This window comes from Dama dama, chromosome 24 (assembly GCF_033118175.1).
Source record: "Dama dama isolate Ldn47 chromosome 24, ASM3311817v1, whole genome shotgun sequence".
NCBI classification, from domain to species: domain Eukaryota; kingdom Metazoa; phylum Chordata; class Mammalia; order Artiodactyla; family Cervidae; genus Dama; species Dama dama.
The window spans coordinates 55,330,246-55,355,376 of NC_083704.1; the positions used below are offsets into that span (position 1 = coordinate 55,330,246).

Here is a 25,131-nt window from a genome sequence, read left to right on the forward strand (position 1 = left end):
TATTGCACCCATGTGCTCGAAACCCATCTGTCCACCTACCCCGACCTCCTTGGCCACCCTCTCCCTTGAAGGCAGACAAGACTCCACCCCTTTCCCTAACTCCGCCCAATGCCCCGCCCCTTCCGGAAGCGGCTACTACGAATCCGGGCGCCCTAGCAACAGCGCTTTTTGGGCCGCCCAGTCCGCGAGCTGGGCTCCCGGTGCGAGCCAATAGTGAGGGGCTCAGGGAGTGAGGCGCAGGGGGCGGGGCTCGGCGCGGCGGCCGCCATCTTGGTGGGAGAGAAACAATAGGAAGGAAGCTCCGCGGGACCGGGCTGAGGCAGCAGGTAATTCCCGCTTTCCTCGGCCTACGGCCCTGCCGCCCCGGGGTCTTTGGAGGAGGGTTTCTCTGGGTCTTCAGGGAGCGAAGTCTCTGGTCATTAGGGGTGTCCCCAAGTTTTGGGGGAGGGGTTCTCCGCCGATTATGAGTGTAAGAGAGACCTCTCAGGGTCCCTGTGGGGCCACATTTCCCCCGGTCATTTGAGAGAGGCATTATTTCTTCAGGTTACTGGGAAGAGAAGATCTCCCCTGGTTTTGAGGGGCAGAATCTTCCCTGGTCATTGACGGGGGGGGGGGGGGGTGGTCTCCCGAATATTTTGGTGATGCGGGGTCTCTGTTGGTCATTGAAGTCTCCGCTCTTTCGAAGAGGGCAAGATCTCTGGGTCGTGAAGGAGGTCTCCCCAGGACATTGGCGTCCACGATATCTCGGGTTATTGATGGGGGTCTCCCTGAGTCTTCTGTTGGAGAACTCAGCCCAGTGCCTCAGGTACGGTTACCTGAGGCCGGCAACTGTGCAGCCATTTTGAGTGCTGAATGTCAGTTGGGTTTGTCAGCTGGTGTCAGCGGGGGGCATTTGCACACCTAACCGTCTTATCCCCCAAAGCCCTAAAATGGATCCGGGGACGTCTTCTTCATAGTGATAAGCTTCACCATGGATGGAGCTTGCAGATCTTTCACGTTGGGTTGATTGCAAACTGCTTTTTGTCTCTTGCGTCCAAGTGATTAGTTTCGTTTTTGGATTTTACTCAATTTCTTATAGCCGAATTGCAGAAAAAGGAGTCCAGATGTTGTGAAAAGAAAATGTAGAAACCAGTAAAATCTAGTGCTCTTAGATACCGGGGAAGTAAAACTAATCACTGCTTGAAATGAAACATTTTGGTAGTGAAATGTTCATAGAACAAAAATAAGATAAAATCATCTGCAAGAATAGTTTTAAGCACTGAGAGTTCTGAAAAGTGGTTACAAAAAATGTTGCAGATCACAAGTTTTATGATACTTTGTATAAAGCACCATGATTACAGTAGTTTTGATGAATTCTGGTATTTAATTATTTGCTGTATTTGCATTTTTAGCAGGGTAAAATTTAAGTGATCTAAAATGCTTATTTACATAGGTTGCTCTTGTTGAGTTTGTGTAATTTCATCCTGTAACCTGGTGTTTAGGATTTAAAGAGAAGTTTCAGGCTGGTATTGTTATTGTTTTAACTTTAACCACTACCAGAATTAGAAACCCGAGCAAGACATATACTTTTATCAAATTGGGGTAATGAATATGTTATCATGTTGACGTAATAGACCAGTTGATCACTTGGTAGTTTTTTCTGGAGGAAAAAGTCAGTTGAATGGTTAGCTGGTATTCTACTTAGTTTACCTGCTTTGTAACTTTAGACTTTAGAGTAGAATTCGCAGGAATTGTTAGGAATCGGATGGATGAGAGCTAGGACTGGAGTTGATACAGTTGTAAAAGCCAGTTTAGCAGATGTAATAAACTTCTTTTCGTTTCAAGACTTTGCAGGTGACGTCCACCAGCCCTATATCTGTCTGAGCAGTGGAAGGTATGAGGAAGGCACAACTACTGACTGATGAACTGTAGCCAGTCTTTTTTGCAGAGGGGTTCAAGGGGTGCCAGAGACTTCTGTAAGCACCGAAGATGTCACCCGTCGCTAGGCAACAGGGCTGAGACTGAGCCTCCCCAAGGCCAGCTTGCTGAGGTGAAAATTTTCCATTGTTTGGCTCAAGGAGGATGTGCTGGAGATGAATTTTTCCTTCAAGTGAAGTTATTTTACCTCGTGGGGCAATCACCTTAAAGACACTGAACGCATTTTTGTATAGTAAATGATAGCTTTCATGTGATTACGCATGAAAAAGCATATTTTTGTTTTTTAAATAAATTGTATTTTTGCTTATTTGCATACCAAGTAGCAATAAGCAGTTCTAGTGTTTGCAGTATATTCTGGTAGCAAGGAAGAGGCCTTTTCCCCAATAATTGAGTCAAGTGCTTACCTCAGAATTTGAAGGAAGAGTCTCTGAAAATGATGGATAAGGTGGTTTAGGTCTGTCAACCATCCATCCATCACCAGTCTCTGCAGTTAGGAACTCCTATCCGATCTTTACACTCTGCCTTCCTCCCCTCCCCTTAAAAAAAAAGTTGAAAGTTTAGGAGGCCTATCCCCAAACTGTAATATCCATAAGTATTTCATTGCATATCACTAAGACAAGGGGCTACCCACAGTTTCTACACCAGTAGGCCTTTCGTTGTTGTTCACTTACAAAGTCACGTCCAACTATTTGCCATCCCATGAACTGCAGCACACCAGGCTTCCCTCTCCTTTACTATCTCCTGGAGTTTGCTTGAACTCATGTCTCTTGAATCAGTGATGCCATAATTTCTTGATTTTTCTCAAATATTCATTCATGGTCAGATGGCCCTGATTGTCTCATTTTTTTTTTTTTAATAGTTTGTTCAAACTAGGATCCAAATAAAGTCTGCAATTGCATTTGATGAAGTGTCTCTTAGATATGTATATGGTCACTCTGTTTTGTAATTTATCTGTTGAAACAACTGTCTGTTATCTTGTAGGGGTTCCCACATTCTGGCTTTTATTGATCACACCCTGTGTTTGAGACCTTTTGACAATGGTGACTGGGTTTGAAGGGGTCACGACACTTGTATGTCTTTTTAATGAAGAAGTTGTGATGTAGTGGCCAGGGCTCATTCAGAAGTGAGCCCCAAACTGTGAACTCTTGAGGACTGTCAGGGACCTATAGGGCCACACAGTGTAAGACCCTCTCCTCCCCTGTGTCATGTGGTCCAGATTTTCCATGTGGCACAGTAAGTCTTACCCTTGGCCTCCAGGAGAATGTAGGTATTTTGCTCCTTGTCTCCTCAAAGACCTCCTCCTCTCACCGGGGTTGCTCTCTCTGCCCACAGGCTGTTCACTTACGGGCATCTTGACCCAGTGCTCTTCTTTCTTTCTATGTTACTCTTGGAGTGCCATCTGCTCTTTCCTTTGCAGCTAATTTCCAAATCTGTTTTCAAGTTATGTTCGCTTAGGCTTCACTCCCACCTTACCAATTACCTGCTGTACATTTCTTCTTGATGGCTTGATCATCCCTTATGTTTAATTGTTGGCAGGTCAACTCACATCTTCCAGCTGTATCTGACTTTATGAACAAAACATCCTTGTTCTGACTTGTTTTGAAGACTCAGTATCTGACTCATTCCTGTAATTTGATTCCCTGTATTAGGGGTTCTGGAGAGAGGGTCTATGCTTGCCAGCCCCACGCATCATATGCAGAGTTCTGGGAGGGTATGCATTTTCTGGACAGAGGCCTACAGTTGTCTCAGGTTTTCTCGGGGGTCAGCTGCGCCCTCAAGGGTTAAGGACAGCATGCTATGCCTCACCCTCCACCAGATCCTTCTCTACCTTCTCCCCCTCCTTCCTTAATTCCCCCGTGTGGGCTGGGCTCTGTGGGTGCAGTGGAGAAGACAGGAGGCTCTGTGCCCTGCTGTGAGTGCCACTGAGTCGGGGAGATGACGTTAATGAGGTCACTCCAGGTGAGACGGGTGTCTGGAGATGGCAGTTCTGCTGTCTTAGTGGCCCTAGGGCCTGGGGGCTGTCAGGATGTTTTCCCACCTGCCCTCTTGGGACAAACAGATGCAGAGAGACTCATAAAAGGAGGAAGCCCAGGCGGGGAGATGATGGAGAGATCAGCTTGGTTGCAGTCCTGATGGCCTCCTGGGGATCACAGTTCTATTTGTTGGGGGGTGGCGGCTATTCCTGCTGTCATATCCTCCCTCCAGGGAACTCCCAAGCTTGGGACTGGGAGGGTGTGCTGCCTCCTCTTTCACCTTTAGTTTTGACATCTTCTAGTAACCAGATGTTAAATTCATAAGCTTACAAAGTTACCTGAAATATTTCTATGGTATGAAACATGACAGAGAAGCATGAGAGTTTTCTAAGGCACTCACAGTTTTTCTTTAAAAGCTTAAGGATTTTTCTTCTTTTGATCCCCTTTTACACATGAGCTTCTAATAAATATGAAGAGGATTGGTATCTCTTCCTTTGTTCCTTAGCTAAGAATGCAGACAGGCTCCAGGTAAATGCTGGTTCCTGCTGCTCCCATCCCTCCACTCATGTCACTGTAGCAGTGACCGGCTGGACCTCTCTGAAGCCAGGTTTTTCCTTGAGACAATTTTCCGATATAAAATGTCACAACAGTGCTCCAGAATCCAGTAGCTCATATACCTGTGGATCAGGTCAGAGTGAAAGAATAGGTTCAATCTTTTAAAATCTATGCTCTGTCCCAGTGGCAGTTCTACTTCTAGGACTTTTTCTTACAGAAATACTTCGCAGGTATGCAAAGACAGATAGAAGCATGCTCACTACGTTATTATTGTAATTTCAAAGTTGGAAATAGTGTCAGTAGGGAAGTAGATAAATACATTACAATTTTGTGTGACTATTACACAGCCTTTAAAAGGAATCATATATAGATAGATGTAGCAGGCTGTCTAAGTCATATAGTTCAAAGTGGCAAAACAGAAGACAAATGTTGAATAATTTTACTCAAAAATCATAGAGACAGAAAGTTGAATGGTGGTTGCCAGGGGCCAGGGGCTAGGCAGAGTGGGAAGTTACTACTTAACGTGTATAGAATTTCAGTTTGAGATAATGAAAAAGTTCTGGAGATAGTGGTGATTATAGTACAACATTGTGAATGTACTTAACGCCAGAGAACTGTCTACCCAAAAATAGTTAAAAAGGTAAATTTTATATTGTGTGTATTTTATCAGTAGTTTTTAAACATGAAGTGAGAAAAATAAAGCTGATTTTACTAGTGGGAAGAAAGGCAAAACAACGCATATAACCTGATCCTATTTCTGGAAAGAATAGAAAAGTGCACTGAAGAAAATCGACAGGATGAAGAGACCCCAAACTAACAATGGTGGTCATTCTATCACACTTGTAACCAGTTGAAAAGTCTCTTTTGTAAGAAATGAACGGGATGTCCTTTGGCACTCTGTTCCTTTACCTGTTACCCCTGTCTTCACCCTCCCCCTCCACCAGTGCAGGCTTAACATGCCCTTACCCACTTACACTGTCAAGTCCATCCTCTGACCTCCATCCCCCGTTGGACTTGCTGTAGGAACTGGGACAGTGGACAGAGGACAGCTCACGTTTGAGGAGTGCATTACCCACACCAGGCCGGAGGCTCGGCTTGACTCTTGTTCCCGGCTCACGGCGCCTCCTTAAAATGACCGTGCTTGGTTTCCAGATAAAGACAGGCACTGAGAGTAGGGGACGCACCGTGTGGACCCAGGTATCAGATGGGCCACAGTACGTCGGGGAGAAGATTTTAAAAAGAATGTTTTGGTACAGCTTACAGAGAGGTATTGAAAGTTGGATTTCTTGTAATATTTATTTTTAATTGCACATACGTGTTTAGTTATTATCTCTTTATAAATAAATAACTTTCTTTAGAAGTTACGCTTTTTATCCACACAGGGAATGGCAACCCACTCCAATACTCTTGCCTGAAAAATTCCATGGATGGAGGAGCCTGGTAGGCTGCAGTCCATGAGATTGCAGAGTCAGACACGACTGAGCAGCTTCACTGACTGGTCATGAATTGGTTCTCCAAGTTGCCTGTGTGTATTTCTGCCATTCCCGTGGCCACATTTGGAGGTGCTCTCCTCTTAAATACTGTCTACTCCTCTCAGTGTGGACATTGTCACTGGAACTTTCTCCCAAGCTGGCTGTGACCTCTGCAGTGCGGCCCTTTTATTGTGTTGATATTTTAAAATTATAGCTTTATTAAGATACAGTTCACATCCCATGTAATTCATCCCCAAAGAAACCCTGTATCCCCCACCTGCAGTGTTGCTCCCTCCCCGCTGACCCACCCACCTTCCCGAGAGTCCTCGCACACTGGCTTGTTTGAAAGGACACCACTGCACTGCGTCCCACCCCAGAACTGGAGACAGAAAGCAGGTCAGTGCTGCGCGGCTGGTCCTGCTGTCAGTTGTAGTGGTGTCGTCCAGAGACAGTTGCTTTGTGACCAGGGAGGCTGTAGCCCTTTACCATTTTGCCGTTTTCCATATGGGAGATTGGAGGTTGGGGACTTCCACTTACTCAGTAAGAGTTAGCTGCCCCTCGGCATGTGAAATCTTCCCGGATCAGGGGTCGAGCCCGGGCCACCTGCATAGGCAGGCGGCTTCTTAATCACTGGACCACCAGGGACGTCCAAAGCTGCTATATTGACCCAAAGTCAGTGTTAGCGTGGGACGCTTTGCATACCCTTGAGGGGAGCGTTTACCTGAACGAGGGACCGTGAGGACCCAGAGGAAACGGTGCCCTCCGAGCACGGGATCTGGTGTAGCACAGGGCACACCTTGGTTCCTCCACCAGCAGGCACAGCACTCATTGTGCTGGCCTGCGCAGGTCGGGGCTGCCTGTGCTCTGTGGCTGCCCATGAGGACTGAACCATTTTTGGCACCGTTTGTTCCAGAGAATGGGTTCATGTGTCATCTGGTTTGGGAACTGCTGAGAAATGGGCAGGGTAAACACTGACCGCAGGCAGGGAGCCTGTGATCCTGCCTGAAGCTAGTGGGCTGTTGCTTTACTGGCACAAGAGAGAACCATGAGTCAGGGTAGGAAAGTCCCCCGTAGATCAAGACCAGTTTTGGCCAGAGTCTTCAAGCAACACTTCTGTTGTCCCTGTTGGGTATGTTGCCTACACGGTGGTGGGAGTTGTAGTTACAAGGAGGAGGTGCCAGATGGAAAATGGCCCTTGAAGAGGGGTAACAGGCTTTTTAAGGAGGACTGAGAATTCTTGGTCTGTGTATGGAATACATTTAGGTATTTATAAGTAAATTTGATATTCTGGTAAAGGGGACATGTGACACCTTAGAATCAATAATTTAGATTTTCTTAAAGGAGCAGTGCCCCAGTTTTAGCTTGAAAAACTTTTTAAATTGCTCAAACTTTGTCATTCAAGCATTGTAACTGATAAACATATTTCCGGGTTGGCTGAAAGCTCTTTCCCCTTGTCCTCCCTCCATCTTGGGGCCCTCAAGTCTTTCATTCCAGAAATTTGGTCTGATGAGGCAAAGAGATGAACCAGTGTGATCCTCAGAGAAGCCTCTGAGAGGCTGCTCTTCGCCTTATGGGAAAGTTTGTCTGCATTTTTGGAACAGAATCTGCTGTTTTATTTTTTTCCTCAGAATTGGTGGAAGGATCTGCATTGTTGTGACTGTTATGAAATACACTTACAACTTGTAGTTTCTCCTTTATTAAAACTAGAAGAAGATGCTAATGAGGCGGGGAATGAACACCTGGTGTTGGACCCCAGGCCTCTGTGTCAAGTCAGTTGCAGGAATTCTGTGTTGTCTCTCCAGCCCTGCTGTGTTCTTTGATGGAGCCGCTGCTTGCTGTGACATGAGGGTGACCCTTCCACCTTCCTAGCAGTGACTCATCTCACTGAGTTCATCTCAAAGAACATCTTGTTTTCCATGATGAGGCCTAGGTGGTCTGGTGCCTCAGTGCAGCCATGTGTAGGGGAGTGATCTTAGTATTTACTCCAGAAGGCTGTTGCAGGAGGGAAGGAGTTACAGAACAGACTAAGTGCTTGGTAAACAGTAGCTCTTGTCTGTGGCATGGTTGTATCCCATCGTCACTAAAGGTTAAGTTGGTCACTTCCTCCTCTGACCTTTCAGCACCTTGTACACACTTTGGGGGCAGGCTTTATTGGGGTTATCATCCTCACTTGTTTACATGTGGTTGGTCTCCCAGTGTCTCCATCGTGGAGCAGAGCTGTGAGCTTGCAGTGTGGGCGGCATCAGTGTTTTTTTGTGGATGATTTCATAATCTTCAAGAGCTGAGCAGCCATCTGCGTTTTTCTGTTTCGGTCATGGTGAATTCTTCTTCCTCCTAATGTTTTCACTCTCAATTATAAAGGTAATAGACATGCTCTGAGTTTTAGAAAATTTCAAGAAGTTTGGAGCATTCAGGAAACTGAAGAGAAGGGAATAATGATCTTGCCACTTAGTACAGGGCAGATGCAGCTCTTCTGGTGGCTGTGGTTTATCTAATGTAACAAATATATGTAATTGATTTATATAAATATTTAAGTATCATCCATCTTTAAACAAAAGAATTTACAGTTATGAAAACAGTAGGGTAAGAAAGTGAACTTAACTGCAAAACAGAAATAGGGTTACACATGAAGAAAACAAACTTAGAGTTACCAAGGGTGAGGAGAGGGGAGGGATAAACTGGGAGATTGGGATTGCCATATATATACACTACTATATATAAGATAGATAAGTAATAAGGACCTGCTGTATAGCACAGGGAACTCTACATAATAACCTGTAATGGCATATATGGTAAAAGAATCTAAAAAATAGTGGATATGTGTATATGTATAACTGATTCACTGTGCTGTAAATCTGAAATTAACCCAACATTGTAAATCAATTATACGCCAATTAAAAAAAGGAAAAAAACACCAGTAAGGTAAGAAAGTAAATTTGGATTGAAAGAAGAAAACCAAAAAAAAGTCATACATTAAAAAATCAGTACTGCTTTTTTTTTTTTTTCTGCTGTGCTGAGCGGCATGTGGCATCTTAGTTCCCTGAACAGGGATCGAACCCATACCCCCTGAGTGGAAGTGTGGAGTCTTAACAACTGGACCTCTAGGGCAGTCCTAATACTGCAGTACTTTTCCCCCTACCTTTCCGGGCAATGTGTTGACTGCCTCATTTTATGACAGCAGTGTCATAATTTTTCTATAAAAAGGTCACATAGGGATTTCCCTGGTGATCCTGTGGTTAAAAATTTAATATTTTTTTTATGCAGTGACTCTAGGGCCTTGGGAATAGATGAACAGCCATGAGCCCTGTGAGTCGGTGTTCCTTTTTTCAGTGATAACTTAGCAACCTGAAAGCTGGGTCTTTGGGATGTCAACTGAATGCTAACACGGAATTTCTGAATGCTAATTAGTATATTTGTAAACGGTGAGAGGATTTTAATCTTCTTGTATCCATATTTTAAAGTTTTTTTCTTCAGTGACCATGCTTTTGCCTGATTTTTTACAGAGAGAGAATTTTCCAAGAGGTTGGCTCTTACTAGATTAAGAGCTTTGGCTTTGTTGATGTGACATGGTTCCACAGCAGCAGGTCCCAGATAAGTGTTCAGGTGCAGGGCCCTTCATTTACGTCATGGTTAATTCAGACTTAATACGGTGGGAGATTATAAATGCAAAATTAACACCTAGTCGATGCTGAGAATGCATTTGGTAAAGTGTGTGGCTATGTAATGGTTGTACTCCCTATATGGTTGGGGTGGGTTTGGATCATTGCAGCGGGTGCCTTTTGAGTTCTCTCAGAAGTGATTTGAGGCACCTCCTATGGAGTGCTGACTCTGTGCTGGGGCTCTTCTGGATTCTGGACATTGAGCAGTAACCAGAGCAGTCAAAAATCTCCGACTTTATGGACTTGGTTTTCTGGTGGGTCAGAGTGGAGGAGACAGAAAGTGAACAGATCAAATAAAACATATACAGTATGTTAGATGGTGATAAGTGCTGAGGAGAAGATAAAGCTGAGTTGTGTAAGGCATTTGGATGGGGAGATATGGCACTTTCAGATGGGGTGGCTAAGGAAGACTTCATTAAAGAGGTGATGTTTGAATAGAGAGCTGAAGGAGGTAAGAGAGTAGGCCAGGGGGATATCTGGGAAAGAGTGTACCATGCAGAGGGCATGGCAAGAACAGAGGCCCTGAGGTAGGTGTGTATCAGGCATGTTTGAGAAATAACAGGAAAGCCAGGATAATTGAAGCAGATTTGCTGTTGATCTTTCTTTTGTGATGGGTGTTGTACTGAAAGGCTTATTGGACCATTTTGCGTCTCTTCTGCTTATTTGTGTGTAAAGGATGCTTTTGCTTTGACTTTACAGAAATTAAAAAAGACAACCATGCAACTGGTATAGGTCTCCTAGTATTAGCTGTGTGTTCGTGCTCAGTCAGTTCAACTCTTTATGACTATGGACTGTAGCTTGCTGGGCTCCTCTGTCCATGGGATGCTCCAGGCAAGAATACTGGAGTGGGTTGCCATTTCCTTCTCCACTCTTAGTATTAAGAGTAAAAGCCTGCTAAAAACTAGGCTTTGAAGGTGACCAGATGGCTTCAGGATTAGCAGTGGGTGGATTTAAGAGAGAACATGGCTGTCCCTGAAAGTCTCTACCATCAGGGAGCACCCTCACAGAAAGGGCAAAGGCCTTACTTTGACCAAGATGGTGACTCAGGCTTACCTTGCTTGGCATGAGTGACTCAAGATGCTCAGTGGAGGCAAGTGAGCCCAGTTAGAATAGATAGGAGGGTAGATAGGGGGTGAATTGCAGCTAGTGCCTTTGCATGTAGAAACTATTTGTCAGCTGATAGGGTCTTTTAACTGCAATCCTTTCTGATTATTTTAATTTGTACTTGTTATGAAATTTTTATAAATTAAAAAAGTATAAGGAAAAATTCAAGCTCTTTATTGAAATATAATTTATATACAGTAAGATTCATTGACATTAAGTCTCTAATTTGATGAGTCTTGACAAATTTATGCAGCCATATAATCACTTGGTTCCAGTCACAGCATAGAACATTTTCATTATCCCTAAATGTTCTCTTGGGCCTCTTTGCAGTCAGTCTTGTTCTCCTACCCTCTGCCCCCTAGCAACTACTTATCTACTTTCTGCTATTGCTTTTTCTTGAATGTCATGTAAATGGAATCATACAGCATACATTCTTTTGTGATTGGCTTTTTTTTTCAGTTAATCATAATGTTTTTGTGATCAGTCTTTGTTGTTGTGTATATCGGTACATTCCTTTTATTGCTGAACAATATTCCATTATATGGATACATCACAGTTGGTTTATTCATTCCCCCATTTGATGGACACTGGGGTTTTCCCCACCTTCTGGTTATTGTGAATAGTGCCACTGTGAACATTCGAGTACAGGTCATTATGTGGACATTTGTTTTCAATTCTCTCAGGTCAGTACCTATGAGTAGGATTACTGAGTCATATAATAAGTATATGTTTAACTTCTTAGGAAACTGCCAAACTGTTTCCCGTGGTGGCTGTACTTCTTTTTTCCTACCAACAGTGTTTGAGAATTACAGTGACTGACTCTGGTGGTATAGTCATGGGTTGTAAATGGATGTGGGCACTGGCTCTGAGGCTCATGGAGGAGGTTCAGCTGGTAAAGGTGGTTTTGTTGCTGTCCCCTGTGAGACTGCTCAACCCTGGGGCTTTTCTTGAGGCAGAGTAAGTGGCCCCAGCAGATCCCGTCCGTAGCCTCCCACATTAACCAAATTCTAGATGTGTGAGCTAAGGGCCCAAGGGTCTTAGTTGTTTTATTTTCAGTATTTTAAAGGATAAGACTATTAAGACATTGTTTGCAGCAGAACCTTAAACAGGTTTAGGGGCATGAGCTGTGGGGGAAATATGTATCGTATCCTAGGATGAATCACGTTCTGCATGTCTCACCGATTGCTAGTTTTGTGGACAAATGTGAGGCAATGTGGAAAGCTAAAACAGATGCTAAACATGAAGTCAGTATTTTCCGGTTATTCCCTTTCACACTAGGTTCAGGGTTCATCACATGGACTTCTTAGTAACCATTAATGTTTTAGGATTCCTGGGAAACCAGGCCTTAGACTACTCAGATGTTGAAAAACCTTTAAGAGGCCCAGCTGCTCAAACCACACGTGGGAAAAGAGTAGCCGTGAAATGCAGCAGGTTCTTGGGGGCATTTTTCTTTTCTTCTGACCAGGCTGAAGCCACTAGAGAAGAAGCTGATCTGTGGTATGCTGCTGCTGCTGCTAAGTGGCTTCAGTTGTGTCCGACTCTGTGCGACCCCATAGACGGCAGCCCACCAGGCTCCTCTGCCCCTGGGATTCTCCAGGCAAGAATACTGGAGTGGGTTGCCATTTCCTTCTCCAATGCATGCATGCAGGCTAAGTCGCTTCAGTTGTGTCCAACTCTGTGTGACCCTATGGACAGCAACCCACCAGGCTCCTCTGTCCACAGGATTCTCTAGGCAAGAATACTGGAGTGGGTTGCCATTTCCTTCTCCGATCTATGGTATAATCATTGGGAAATTGCTCCTTCATTTTCCCACAGGCATGCAATCTTTCAGGGACCCTAGAACAAATGCTCCATTTCTCTGCAGCCCCAATGTGAGAAATATGTTGTACAGTGAAGCCACAGTTATCTTCAAATTGAGAGACCAAACATGATTGAAATAAAAGAATCACAAAACAGGACTTACCTTATTATCTGCGATGCAATGGGTTTTGCTCTTTTTTTTTTTTTTTTCCTATTTGATTAAAACAGACTGCTGGTTGCCACTCACTAATTGGATTATACCACACTTAGAGTAGATATCTGGTGGTGGTTTAGTTGCAAACTCGTGTCCGACTTTTGTGACCTCATGGGCTGTGTAGCCCACTAGGCTCCTCTGTCCATAGAATTTTCCAGGCAAGAATACTGGAGTGGGTTGCCATTTCCTTCTCCAGGGGATCTTCCTGACCCAGGGATTGAACCCTCATCTCCTGCGCTGCAGGCAGATTCTTTACCGACTGAGCCACCAAGGAAGCCCTCAGAGTAGATGTCTACCCCAAGTCTTTCCTTCCCACCTTACAGACCAGAAAACTGGAACCCAAAGGGAGCCAGTGACGTGGGGGTCTTTCTCCAAGCGATGAAATAGCAGAACTGGGGCCGGAATCTGGCTCCACCTCACTACAGGGTCAGTGTTCTCCCCGGTTCTGCCATGTAAGGCTTTCCTCTGTCGTCAGACTTGGCACAGGTGGGAAAGGGCCTTCGTTTTCTTGCCGCTCCGCAAGGTGGCGATTCTTCTCCAGGGAGCAGTGTTCTGAGAAGTGCCTGAGTTGGGTGCTGGAGGGAGGGTGCCAAGGTTCCAGCCACTAATGAACACAGGGAGACCTGGGAGAAGGTGGAGCCCCTCACTGGGCTTTTCAGCCTCCAGCCACACCCATGAACCGTACTCCAGAGAGCTGCCATGAAGGACCAGTTACTGTTTGGGATTTTTCACTGGAGGTGGGGAATGAGTAAGAGAGATGCCTGGAGAGAGATTTTTTATTTATTTATATTTATTTTTTAATACATTTAAGGAATCTTGAACAGTTATTAGAAAGGGTGTTAAGCATTTGGTGTTAGCATTGCTGTGGCAACAAAAGGAGTTTTCACATTTATGAAAGGTTTGAACTGTGTTTCTAAAGCCTGGCCGATGAAGAACATCTTGTGCTTTTGTAATTTAATAATTATGGTACCTAGTTCTTTCTTGGGTACCGGCAGACTGATCATGAGTCAGTAACTTTCTTTTGGGGTTGCTCTTACTCCAGAGGTCTTTTTCATTACTGAAAAACTGGTGTGAATAGGTCTCTAAATCTAAAGGGCTTGTGTGGCCGCACATCTCAGAGCTCCACCTTCTGTAGAGAGTCTGGAATGGCTGGAAGCTACTCATCCTTCTAGCTGATCACCTGTGTTGTGTCTTGGGCCTCTTCTCAGCACCTGCCCTCCTGAGGGCTTCTGCAATGAGAAGGTAGTGCCGGGTGTGAGATATCAGAACCTTTGATTTTCTGCTCTTCGCATATAGGGAAGCATATTGATTTATAATCCCTGAGTCCAGTGGGAGCCCACTGTCAGTTCTCTCTTAAAGGAAAAGAGAAACACCAGCTAAACTCTTTGAAAGAAGCTGCTTTATAAATAGAAAATGGAAAAACACGGTGAAAACACTATCACAGGACAAGATAAGTGTCCCATGTACATCTGAGTGCTGTACCAAAGCACATGTGCCAGAGACCCTGGGCCCCAGAGGCAGCTACGGAGGGACAGCCAACAAATGGAAGTTTGTTTGGAAACTCCGGCTTCTTGGCTCTAGCCCTGGATGAGTTTCCTCAGCTCCTTGAACCAACTTCCTTGTTTCCGACAGGGAGAATAATGTCTCCCTCACAGAAAGTATCCGGAGGATCAGATTAAGTCCCTGCAGTGAGCCTAGCACAGAGTGGGTGGTTTATCCACCTTAGAGGACAGTGGGCAAATGTCCATCCGACCCATTCTCACCACCACCACCATCTCATTTGGAGTCATGGGAATTGGAGGAGTTCCCAGTAAGAACCCCTTATAGATACTGAACTATAGCCCAAGCCCCCCTGTTAGTATTGCTAGTAGCACCTGTGTAGTCATGTAAATTCTAGACAGAAAACAGAATGAGCCTGACATACCCTGAAACGGTTCACTAATGCGTGGAGGTGTGCTTTGCTGAGATCCAGTGTGCTTGGGGATCCGAAGTTCCTGGACCTCTGGACAAGTGCCCCAAGAATGCAGCTTTGGTTTAAAGGTGTGCCCCAGCTTTTGGAGATAGGGAGAGAACCAATAAAAATAGTCTGTGACCTAGAACACTGTGTATCTTTTTCAAAGGAGTTAGCAAGCGTGATCTGTTGTTTTTAGATACAGAGGTTAATCATTAAAGCTGGGCCCGAGCTCCACTGCTAATAAGGTTAATGGGGCTTGTCTTTGGCCTTGAGCAGGGGCAGTGCGCACACCTGTGGTGGGCGGATGGTGGGTAATCTTACTAGGTGGTGCATAAGCAGGTTTCCTTTTAAATGCATTTAATAAAAACATAAATAACGACCAATAGGGAACCCTGTTACCACCATGTAAACTATGCTGTGTTAGTATAGATTCATCATCATATGTAACCAGTGTACCAGTGTGATGGAGGATATTAATAATGGAGAAGGCTGTCTATGCATGTGTGGGGCAGATGGGTATGTGGGAAACCTCTGTATTTTCTCAGTTTTGCCATGAACCTAAAACTGCTGTAAAATATAAAGTCTATTAAAATTATTAATTAACGGAGAGCCTTGGATGTCAATTACTCTAACAATTGTAGTAGAAAATGGTAAGATTTAATGCGACTATTAGGTTTGAAATTGTGATTTTAGCTCATCGTGGCTTCGTGGTAGTGGCCTTCTAAAGCCTGGTGGGGGTGATTGGAGCTGTTTGGGGTTCCCAGCCAGTCCCTGCCAGTCGCCATCCGGCCCCGCCCGGGACATCGGCGGCTGTTTGTTTCTGCGGGAGGGGGCGGGGCCAAGTGGGCGGCGTGGGCGGGCCTCCGCGGGAGCTCAGGCTGTTTTGTCTTTTCTGCTGGAAGAGGACTGCCAGCGCTTCTGAGGCGGTGCTCGGCTGTTTCCAACTCCGTTTTTCACTCTCCGCAGAGCGTCCTGGCCCACACGGCCGCGGAGCTGAGGCCAGAGAGACGGACGCACGGACAGACCACAAACGGAGGACGCGCTGGCCGCTGGACCCCGCTGCCCCCCCTTCTCCCTGCTGCCCGCACCTGGAGGATGAGCCCAGCCTTCAGGGCCATGGACGTGGAGCCCCGCGACAAGGGCATCCTGCTGGAACCCTTTGTCCACCAGGTCGGGGGGCACTCGTGTGTGCTCCGCTTCAACGAGACGACCCTGTGCAAGCCCCTGGTCCCCAGGGAGCACCAGTTCTACGAGACTCTCCCAGCTGAGATGCGCAAATTCACTCCCCAATACAAAGGTGAGCCCCCAGCTGCCTTAGGGGTCGCCTGCGCCTGGCGAGGACACGCGAGGCGTCGCGGCCAGAGGAGGTCCGGGCAGCCATCCCGGGAACCCTCACCCCTCCCACCCACTCTGTGTTTTCCCTCCTCCTCCTCTTGGCCCTCCGCCCAGCACCTCACACCCTCAGTTTTCAAGCCCTGGTAAGATTGCTCAATTCTGTTTTGTGTGTTTGTTTTGAGTTTATTTTTGGTGGAAGTGTAGTTGTGTTTTATGTTCAGGTGTCTCTTGATCACGGTAACCCATAGTCCCCCATGACGGGACATTGGGGAAGACTTTGAGAGGATTTTACCCAGAATACTTACCGCCTGCTTTTTGTCCTTCAGGAAACCAGAAGCCCGGGTGATTAGGTAGGCTGGGAGCAGGGTTGAGTCAGATGGAACGCAGGAGTGGGAGGCTTGTGCTGATTAGTTGAAGCCCTTTGCTATTACGGAATGTCCCCGAAATTGCTATATTACGGCAACCCTTTGATTCACATATGGTGACTCTCTTCCTTTTTATAATGGGGGGAATCAGCATGAGGTGGTCTTTCCTGGGGAGGGGGGATCCTTTGTAAATCAAGGAAGAATCCTTTAAGGAAATTAATTGTAAAGCTGCATTGCCTGCTTATGCAAAAGACTCCTGAACAACTTGGGTTCTTTTGGGACTGCTGAAACATATTCCTTGAGGATAGAATGTTAGAGTCGCCTCTCTGTACTCTGAATATGCATGGTGCTTTGTGGGGGTGGGGGAGTTGGGGCCCTCACTTGGTCCTCTCTGTTGTTTTTTCCAGGACAGAGCCAAAGTTCCCTTGTTAGCTGGCTGCCCTTGCCCCCATTTTTTCCCTGGTTCTTTACCACCACAGGAAAGTGTGGTCCCCCGAACTCCCCACCCCAGCTCCTCTGCGCCCAGAGCTGGGTACCACCTCAGAAGTGTCGTCTCTCTAAGCACGCATTCCCTTGCAGCAAGCAAGCAAGCGGGCGGGCAGCAAGAACTGAGCAAATTGAGTGATTCCAGGCCAGAGAGGCCTGGGAGGAAAGGTGTTCAGCCATTCGGTTTTAAGGCACTCGTCGGCACCTGCTGAAACCCTCCCACCCGACAGCCCCCTCCTCAAAGACTGTCTCATTACACATGGCAGGTTCTAGAGACTCGGGGAGAGCTGCTTTCAAGGCCACTACGCATCTGTGCTCCTAGCCCAACCCCATTTGCCTTGTGTTCATCCTGTTCTTTTGTGACATGAGACTGCAAAGACCAATAAAGGAATATATTTGAGAAGGACAAAAGGCTTGAGGTGCCCACCATATGGAGGCGCTGCAAGAAGCCTTTGCCAGGGTGTCTTGTGCTGTGTGGTTTGTTGTGTTTGCTCCTTTATTTTATTTTGCTTGCCCAGTCTTCCCTTACCCTCGGACACATCTTACCCCTCAGGCAAATCTCTGTTCAGGCTCTGCTTTAAAGCAAGCCTCAAGGCCGTCGGAGATTCTGTTTAAGGTAGTAAAAAAATCCCACAAGATTTAAAAAGCAAATGTCCTCATGTCTCTCTTAGGATTAGAAGAATTACATAAAAATTAATAAACATTTTCAATGATGGAAAAATGTGTCTTGTAATTCTTTGGCTCTTGCCTCGTTGAGTGAATCATAGAGGAAGACTCTCAGCCATGTTTGCTCCCTAATCGCTTGTCTTGTATGGTGTCATCTTTTCTAGCTGTTTTGATATTTGTTAGGTTTGCAGATGAGTTTGGGGCCTCTGGCAACATAGAGACTAAGGAACAGGGTAAGAAAAAAACAAATGTTCCAATCATGTTATTTGTAACACATATTCCTGTGGAACTGAAAGTCTTCCATGTTCCTCACCCTTCTTTTAGGTGTGGTATCCGTGAGCTTCGAAGAAGACGAAGACAGGAATTTGTGTTTAATAGCATATCCATTAAAAGGGGACCATGGAACTGTGGACAGTGTAGATAATTCAGACTGTGAACCAAAAAGTAAGCTGCTCAGGTGGACGAACAAAAAACATCACGTTCTAGAAACGGACAAGACCTCTAAGGAATGGGTACGGCAACACCGGAAAGAGGAAAAGGTGAAGAGGTGGGTATAGACTTGAGAGGGGACCGGACGTGGGAGGAGGGGAGGGATCTCAGGCACAGCCCATCCCCCGGGGCTGAGGACTCACATGGTGCACTTAGTAGGTGCCTTGTCACTCAGGGGTCAGTTCCCACATGGCATGCCCAGCTTCTCTTTGCTTGACTCTGAGTTAGATCGCGCCATTTCGGGTAAAACAAATGTGGCAGCTGTGAGACAGTTTCAGCCGCTCATTCCTCCTGCAACTGTCCTGTGCCAGGCCTTGCGTGGCATCTGGGAATGTAGCAGGGACCCAGACAGAAGCCATCCGTTACCGCAGGTTGTTCCCTGATAGTGGGAGATAGAATGGACCCATCTTGGGGATCCCCCTAGGCAGAGCCCTCCCAAGTGGCACACCTTGACAGAGCTTATGAAAAGATAAATTATGTATGTATATGTATTAAAAATGTAGCTAAGGACTTCCCTGGCAGCTCTGATAAAGAATCTGCCTGCCAGTGCAGGAGCCACAGGTTCATCCCCTGGTCTGGGAAGATCCCACGGCTCCTGAGCCTGCGTGCCCTAGAGCCAGCACTATGCAGCACGAGAAGCCACCGCAAGGGGAGCCTGTGTGCTGCAGCTGGAGAGTGGCCCTGCTCGTCACAACCAGAGAAAAGCCCACAGAGCACACCCAGAGATTTTTTTTTTTTTTTAAGTGTAGCCAAGCAGATTGACTTATTCTCATGGAATTTCACTTCAGCCTCTGTCTCCAGTGTCCTGAGTTAGGGAACTTGGATGTACTAGAAGCCAGGGGGTGGTACTGCCTAGAAGGTGGGAGCACGGAAGGCTGTCTTGTGGGGTGTGGGCTGCAGGCAGGGGCTGTCCTTGCATCTTAGGTTTTCCTAAAGCAGCAAGCTAACCCCTTAATTTTTTTTTTAAATCACCTGTCTTGAGATGTGATATACTACAGTAAAATGTACCCATTTGAAATGTTTAATGTGTCCACTGAAACAGCCACCACATCCAAGTGTCAAAGTTCCTATCACTGCAGAAAGTTCCTTCATGCCTCTTTGCCCCTGACTTCTGATGAGATGTTATGACTTATCAGCTGCTTGTCTCTTTATAGCCATAAGTTAGAAGAAGAATTTGAGTGGCTGAAGAAATCTGAAGTTTTGTACTACAGTGTAGAGAAAAAGGGGAATGTAAGTTCTCAGCTTAAACACTACAACCCTTGGAGCATGAAGTGTCACCAGCAACAGTTACAGAGAATGAAGGAGAATGCGAAACACCGGAACCAGTACAGTATCCTTTGCTCGTAGGGCATCTCTGCATTGGGGGGAGGGGAGGACAAGGGAGGAGACTCTTCAGGCTTGGAGAGAGAAATTGGATTTTTTGAAGTCATGGTTGTGCCAGGACACTTTGTGTGATAACTGGGCAGGCATCACTTCCCTCTGGGCTGAGGGCTGGTCTGGGAATGCAGGTGCTAGTGAGGAAGTTTAATGGGTTCCTGGGAGTGAGAGTCACCTCATGGAGGGACCAACTTGCATTCGGGGTGCTTTACCCTGGAGTACAAGGAGCTGGTTTTATGTTTTCACACACTTGCAGAAGTCCCCAAGTAGAGCTTAATTGCCAGGGTCTGCGGTGGGGTTGGACTAATCTTTCAGTCTGGTTTACCAGGCTGCCACATAAAGAAATCACAAGGGAAAGAAAGGTTCCTTTCTTTTTTTCAATCAGGGAACCTGGATGTACACTATAGAGTAATGCATTGAACCTAATAGTCACCCAGTTTCAGCAGTTGGTTAACCCACTTCTGTCAGTCTCCTGTGTCTATACACCCAACACCCCCAATTGAACTCTCTCTGAAGCAAGTGTCAGATAATTCATCTGTATACACTTCAGCATGTATCTCTAAAAGATAAAGATATTTTAAAACATCAATACTATCATTACTCCTTGAAAAGTGGACAGTAATTCCTTACTGTCAAATGTCTAATTTGCTTTCCCATTTTCCTAATTGTCTCATAAATGTTTTATTTATGGTTTGCTCGAATGAGGGTCCAAATTATGTTCATATGTTGCATTCGGTTGAAACATTTAAGTCTTTTAAAATACATTTCTGTTTTTTTCTTCTTGGAAATTTCTTGTTAGAGAAACTGGGTCTTCTAGAGTTACCCACCCTCTGGATTTTACTGATTACATCTTGTGGTGTCTTTTACATATTACTCTTTCCCCTCTGTTTGCATTAAGTTGATAATTTGATCTACAGGCTTGATCAGATTCAGGGTCAGTTTGAGGGAGCAGGGGCAAGACTCCTTCAGAGATGGTATTTACCTGTTGATTGGGAAGCAGAGTTTCATCGTCCTTCTCTTTTGTATTGCCATTGCCTTAGATCCATTTTTTAATTAGGTGGTTTTTTGTTATTCCTTTTTCATTCACAAGCTGGAATCCTGCTGTAAAGAGAAGCTTTTCCTCATCAACTATGTGCTTATCATGAAGTATAGTTCAAATAGGAAAGGCAGGTTAAATGTTTATTTTCCTTAGTTTACTATTTGAAATAATGAGATGGTTTCTTAACATCCTCCAAAGGTAACCAGTGAGGTTTTCTGCATCATCATGAACCCATGAATTTGTTTAAGTTTTTGAATGTGGCATGTGGGATCTTAGTTCCCTGACCAGGGATCAAACCTGTACCCCCTGCAGTGGAAGTAGAAAGTCCTAACCACTGGACTGCCAGGGAATTCCCTAAACATATTTGACGTGTTTTAGTTCATTGCAGTTATCTCTGATGCTCCAATTGTCCCACGCTTGGCGAGTGGGAGTCTTTTAAAATAGGCTCCTGAGTCATTTTTACACAAGCATAGTCGTTTGTGATAGCTGCCTTACTTTTCTGGAATGAAGAGATGGTACAGGGTCAGGTATGTTTCGTACTCCAGATGTGAATTCAGTCATTCCTCTAAGGCAGGGGTTGCAAGCTTTTTCAGTAAAGGGCCAGATAGTATAGATTTTGCAGGCCATACACTGTATCACAGCTCTGTCATTTGTAGCATGAAAGCAGCCATAGATGATGTAAATGAATGAACGTGGCTGTGTTCTAGTTAAACTCTTATTTATGGTTGCTGAGACTTGAATTTCATTCAACTTTCATGTGTCATGAAATATATACACTTTTGACCTCTTAAAAATATGGAAACTGAAGATTCCCTGGTGGTCCAGTGGTTAGGATGCCATGCTCTCACTGCCAAGGGCCCAGCTTCAATCTCTAGCCAGGGAACTCAGATCCCAGAGGCCATGTGACCAGAAAAGGAAAAAGTGCGTTTCTAAGAGCCCCTTGTCCCTAACTTAGCGGCTGTGAGGCAGTGAGCGGGCCTGGCTCCCCGGGCCGCGCTCTGGGCGCTGTGCTGAGTCACCTCAGTCGTGTGCAGCAGCTCTTCACGCCCCTGTGGACCGGAGCCTGCCAGGCCCCTCTGTCCATGGGATTCTCCAGGCGAGGATACTGGAGTGAGTTGCCGTGCCCTCCAGGGGATCTTCCTGATGCAGGGATAGAACCTGCGTCTCTTAAGTTTCCTGACTTGGCAGGCAGGTTCTTTACCACTAGCACCACCTGGGAAGCCCCAGGGGAACTTGTACATCTGGTCATTGTTTCTCGGCCTTTTCAGTGTCCCCATCTGGGAAACGCATATTTATTTCAAAAGAGAAAACTTAATGAGTTCCTAAGTGATGTTTCTAGTTCTTATTTAAGATTGGGATTACTGAACTTACTGATGTTCTATGACTTAGGACAGGATGTTGTTGGACTGTGGTCCCACATCTTGCTGAGTTCAGGAAATGGTGTGTGTGTCTCCCATGCTGCGCTCAGGCCAGTTCCCTGGCAAGAATTGTTCCGTTTAGTCTTCTGGGCTGCCCGCCTGGGAGATAGAGCAGGATTTCTGGGATGCCATGTGCAGGCCCTGCACCCTGGGAGTGCCATGGAGCAGCCCTTTTTTTTCAGAGGGCCTTGTCCTTAACCACTCAGAATTTATCTTACTGGAGAACCTGACTTCCCGTTACGAGGTGCCTTGTGTCCTGGACCTCAAAATGGGGACGCGCCAGCATGGTGACGATGCTTCAGAGGAGAAGGCAGCTAACCAGATCCGCAAGTGCCAGCAGAGCACGTCGGCAGTCATCGGTGTGCGTGTGTGCGGCATGCAGGTGAGAGGCGTGTCGGCGCATGGCAGGTGTGGGCTGGCTGGGCACCCGGGAGCTGCCACACTCCCACCGTGGCAGAGCCCCTTTTCTCAAAAGATTCCAGGTTTGACTGATCCTGTTGCTCTCTGGTGAGAAAGGAAAGCCTGTGTGCATGCGTAAGGCTCTCTGGGACTGGCCGAACTGACTGAGTCCAGAAGCCGTGGACCAGAGAGGGAGAAAGGGGAGACACTGGGCACTCTCCACCAGCCCACACCCTGAGCAGAGGGCTGGCGATGGCGCCCAGGCCAGAGGGCTGTATCCCAGTGGATGTTGATTAGCAAGGACAGGGCCTCGTGTGACTGGTGTACTTAACAAGTTAAAGGATCGGGTCCAGGGCTGTCGTCTTGCTGCCGCTCTCCTGGGGCCAGGCCATCTCTGCCTGAGATGCCTGTCAGTCCCTGACCTGCTGGTCTCCCTCCTACAGGTGTACCAGGCGGGCAGTGGGCAGCTCATGTTCATGAACAAGTACCACGGACGGAAGCTGTCCGTACAGGGCTTCAAAGAGGCGCTTTTCCAGTTTTTCCACAATGGCCGGTACCTGCGCCGGGAGCTCCTAGGCCCGGTACTCAGGAAGCTGACTGAACTCAAGGGCGTGCTGGAGCGACAAGAATCCTACCGCTTCTACTCAAGCTCCCTGCTGATCATCTACGACGGCAAGGAGCGGCCTGAAGTGGCCCTGGACTCAGATGCGGAGGACTTGGAGGACCTGTCGGAGGAGTCCGCTGACGAGTCGGCTGGCGCCTATGCCTACAAGCCCATCGGCACCAGCTCGGTGGATGTGCGCATGATCGATTTCGCACACACCACGTGCAGGCTGTATGGTGAGGACAGTGTGGTCCACGAAGGCCAGGATGCTGGCTATATCTTTGGGCTCCAGAGCCTGATAGACATTGTCACAGAGATAAGTGAGGAGAGCGGGGAGTGAGCTCGCTGGCTGCACCAGCACCTGAGAGACTCTCTGTGTCCCGGGCACAGCTGTGCTGCGTCGGGGAGGCGGCCAGTATGGCCAGGCGGTGGCCCTGCAGCCTGGAGCTGATGCGCAGAGGCCTCTGTGAGTCCCAGCCTGAGCCAGCCCCAGCCGCGCTCGGAGTCTTTATTTATTTTAACTATTTCTTCGACATTCCACATTTGATGATGCAGATACCTCTTTCTTCCCTGAGTGTAAATGTTCTAATACAAATCTTTTTGTTAACTGTAACAGTGCTGCTGTCGTTCTTGCCAGGGATAGGGGGCCGGCAGCCAGCCCCCCTCCCAACCCTCAGAGACGTCACACATGCCACGACCTCCACCCTGGTCCAGCAGTGTCCTCCTTGCCACTGCCCCCACCCCATGGGCCCTGAAGTCACCATAGCCTCTTGGCTAAGTCCTCAGTCCCCTAACCAAGTACCCACAGGCATAACCGTAAATGGGTCCATCCCAGGACCCTTACGCAGAGCACTGCACTTGACATGGGTCTTCCCTGCCCTCACGTAGCTTCAGCCAGAGTTGGACAGCAGGTGTGCCTAATCTTGGGTCCGGCTCCTGTGCCACCGGCAGCAGCTGATTGGCCAGACATTGTGATGTCAGGCGTCCTGGAGCCAATCCTGGGACCTTAGGTGGCCACCAGTCTTTTGTCTGTTGGTGGCCATTGGCTCTGTGGTCAAGGTCCCAGGAGGTCCCAGGAGGTAGGGGGCTTGACGGGAGGGGGTCTTCTGGGCCGTGTGGTCCTCCTGGCCACACCATCTGCCAGCACTCCTACCTAGCCCTGGAGCCCACTGCAGCTATGCCAGTGCTATCCTTCATGTGGTTCCAGCCTGGGCAGCCCCCAAGAGAGCTGTTTCTGCTCTGTTCTCAGGTTTCCAGGGAGAAGTGTGGCAGGAGATCTTAAACTGCGGACACAGAACTAGAAAGGAGGATCTGGATGTCCAGGTCTAGCAGCCCCACCTCTTGCCTGAACCTCTCAGCCAGCACCTTCTCTCCCAGGTCCGCCATGCCTACATCCACTATATCCAAAATCACCCAACTGCATGCACTGTCTGGGTTATGCCTACCTGCTCCCTGAGTCTGGGCTTCCTGAGAAGAATGTGGCTGGACCAGCTTCTGGACGGGGATGGGAGGTCCCCAGGACGCTGAGTTTAACTAAACCCAGGTCCCCTTGGTTTTTTCCCCGCTGCCTCATAGGACTACAATGACCTCACCAGGTCAGGGCTGACTGGAAGGTGGGCCAAATATTTGGCTCTTAATGCCACATGATACCCCACTCCCCATCCACCAGCCCTTCTACCTGCTCTCAGAAGGAAGCCTCAGAAATAAGATAACTGGGAATTGTAAGTCTCCAAAGACAACAGAAGAGAGTGATGTGAAAGTGACTGATAAGGGTGGAGCCTGACCTTATGTTGTGAGGAGGGGAATAGCGTCCCAGGCAGAGGAATAGATATGCAAGGACCCACGTTAGAGAGTCAAGAGAGGTTAGTGGCAGAAGAGAAGAGGTGGGGAGCTAGGATGGGAGGACTATGGACAGCAAAATGGCCTGACCTGGTTTTTGGTTCGGCAGCCCCCTCTCCACTCTTGCTCCCCGTTGCCCACCGCTGGAGCTTAAAGAAGTGAGGTCAGCATGCTCCGAGACACAGAGGAGACCCGGGTCGCTGTCTTTAATTTAGTAGGTCAGGATCCACTTCCCCAGGGTGGCATAGATGCAAGAGGCTTATTAGCACAGGACGCAGGCTCTGCCTTTGGGATGCGGGCGGAGCTCTCCGTCGTGAAGTAGGGTGGGCCGCAGTTCTAGGGCTTGAGCTGGTAAAAGGAGTGGAGGGCAGGGCAGGAGCAGCTGGGGCTCTAGGCGGGGTGCCGGGTCAGGGAGTCTGGAGCTTGGAGACGCCCAAGGCCACGGAAAGGGCCGCGCCGCGCCGCG

At 47.2% G+C, this 25,131-nt stretch overlaps 1 protein-coding gene and 1 long non-coding RNA gene across 3 annotated transcripts; one reads left to right on the forward strand and one right to left on the reverse strand.

Annotated features, from left to right (window-relative positions):
• Positions 1-245: 245 nt before the first annotated feature.
• IP6K2 (inositol hexakisphosphate kinase 2) lies at positions 246-23,439 on the forward strand. 2 transcript variants are annotated; one of them, XM_061128666.1, is made up of 6 exons: positions 246-326; positions 15,615-15,945; positions 17,825-18,047; positions 19,144-19,319; positions 22,030-22,205; positions 22,666-23,439. In XM_061128666.1, the coding sequence occupies exons 2-6, from the start codon at positions 15,744-15,746 to the stop codon at positions 23,164-23,166; spliced, it is 1,278 nt and encodes a 425-aa protein (XP_060984649.1). In that variant the 5' UTR covers positions 246-326; positions 15,615-15,743; the 3' UTR covers positions 23,167-23,439. The 2 variants fall into 2 exon arrangements, with proteins under 2 accessions (XP_060984649.1, XP_060984648.1); XM_061128665.1 differs by lacking the exon at positions 246-326 and adding an exon at positions 1,839-1,873.
• LOC133045966 (uncharacterized) lies at positions 12,203-15,604 on the reverse strand. Its single transcript, XR_009690381.1, has 2 exons — positions 14,619-15,604; positions 12,203-13,923 (listed from the first exon to the last, which is right to left on the reverse strand). It is a non-coding gene; the product is annotated as an uncharacterized LOC133045966 (long non-coding RNA).
• Positions 23,440-25,131: the final 1,692 nt, after the last annotated feature.

Bases quoted from the DNA above. Each gene is read 5' to 3' on its own strand.
- IP6K2 (XM_061128666.1), top strand. From the start codon at position 15,744: ATGAGCCCAGCCTTCAGGGCCATGGACGTGGAGCCCCGCGACAAGGGC. The intron at 15,946-17,824 runs GTGAGCCCCCAG...CCCTTCTTTTAG, and splicing joins ATTCACTCCCCAATACAAAG to GTGTGGTATCCGTGAGCTTC. The intron at 18,048-19,143 runs GTGGGTATAGAC...GTCTCTTTATAG, and splicing joins AAAGAGGAAAAGGTGAAGAG to CCATAAGTTAGAAGAAGAAT.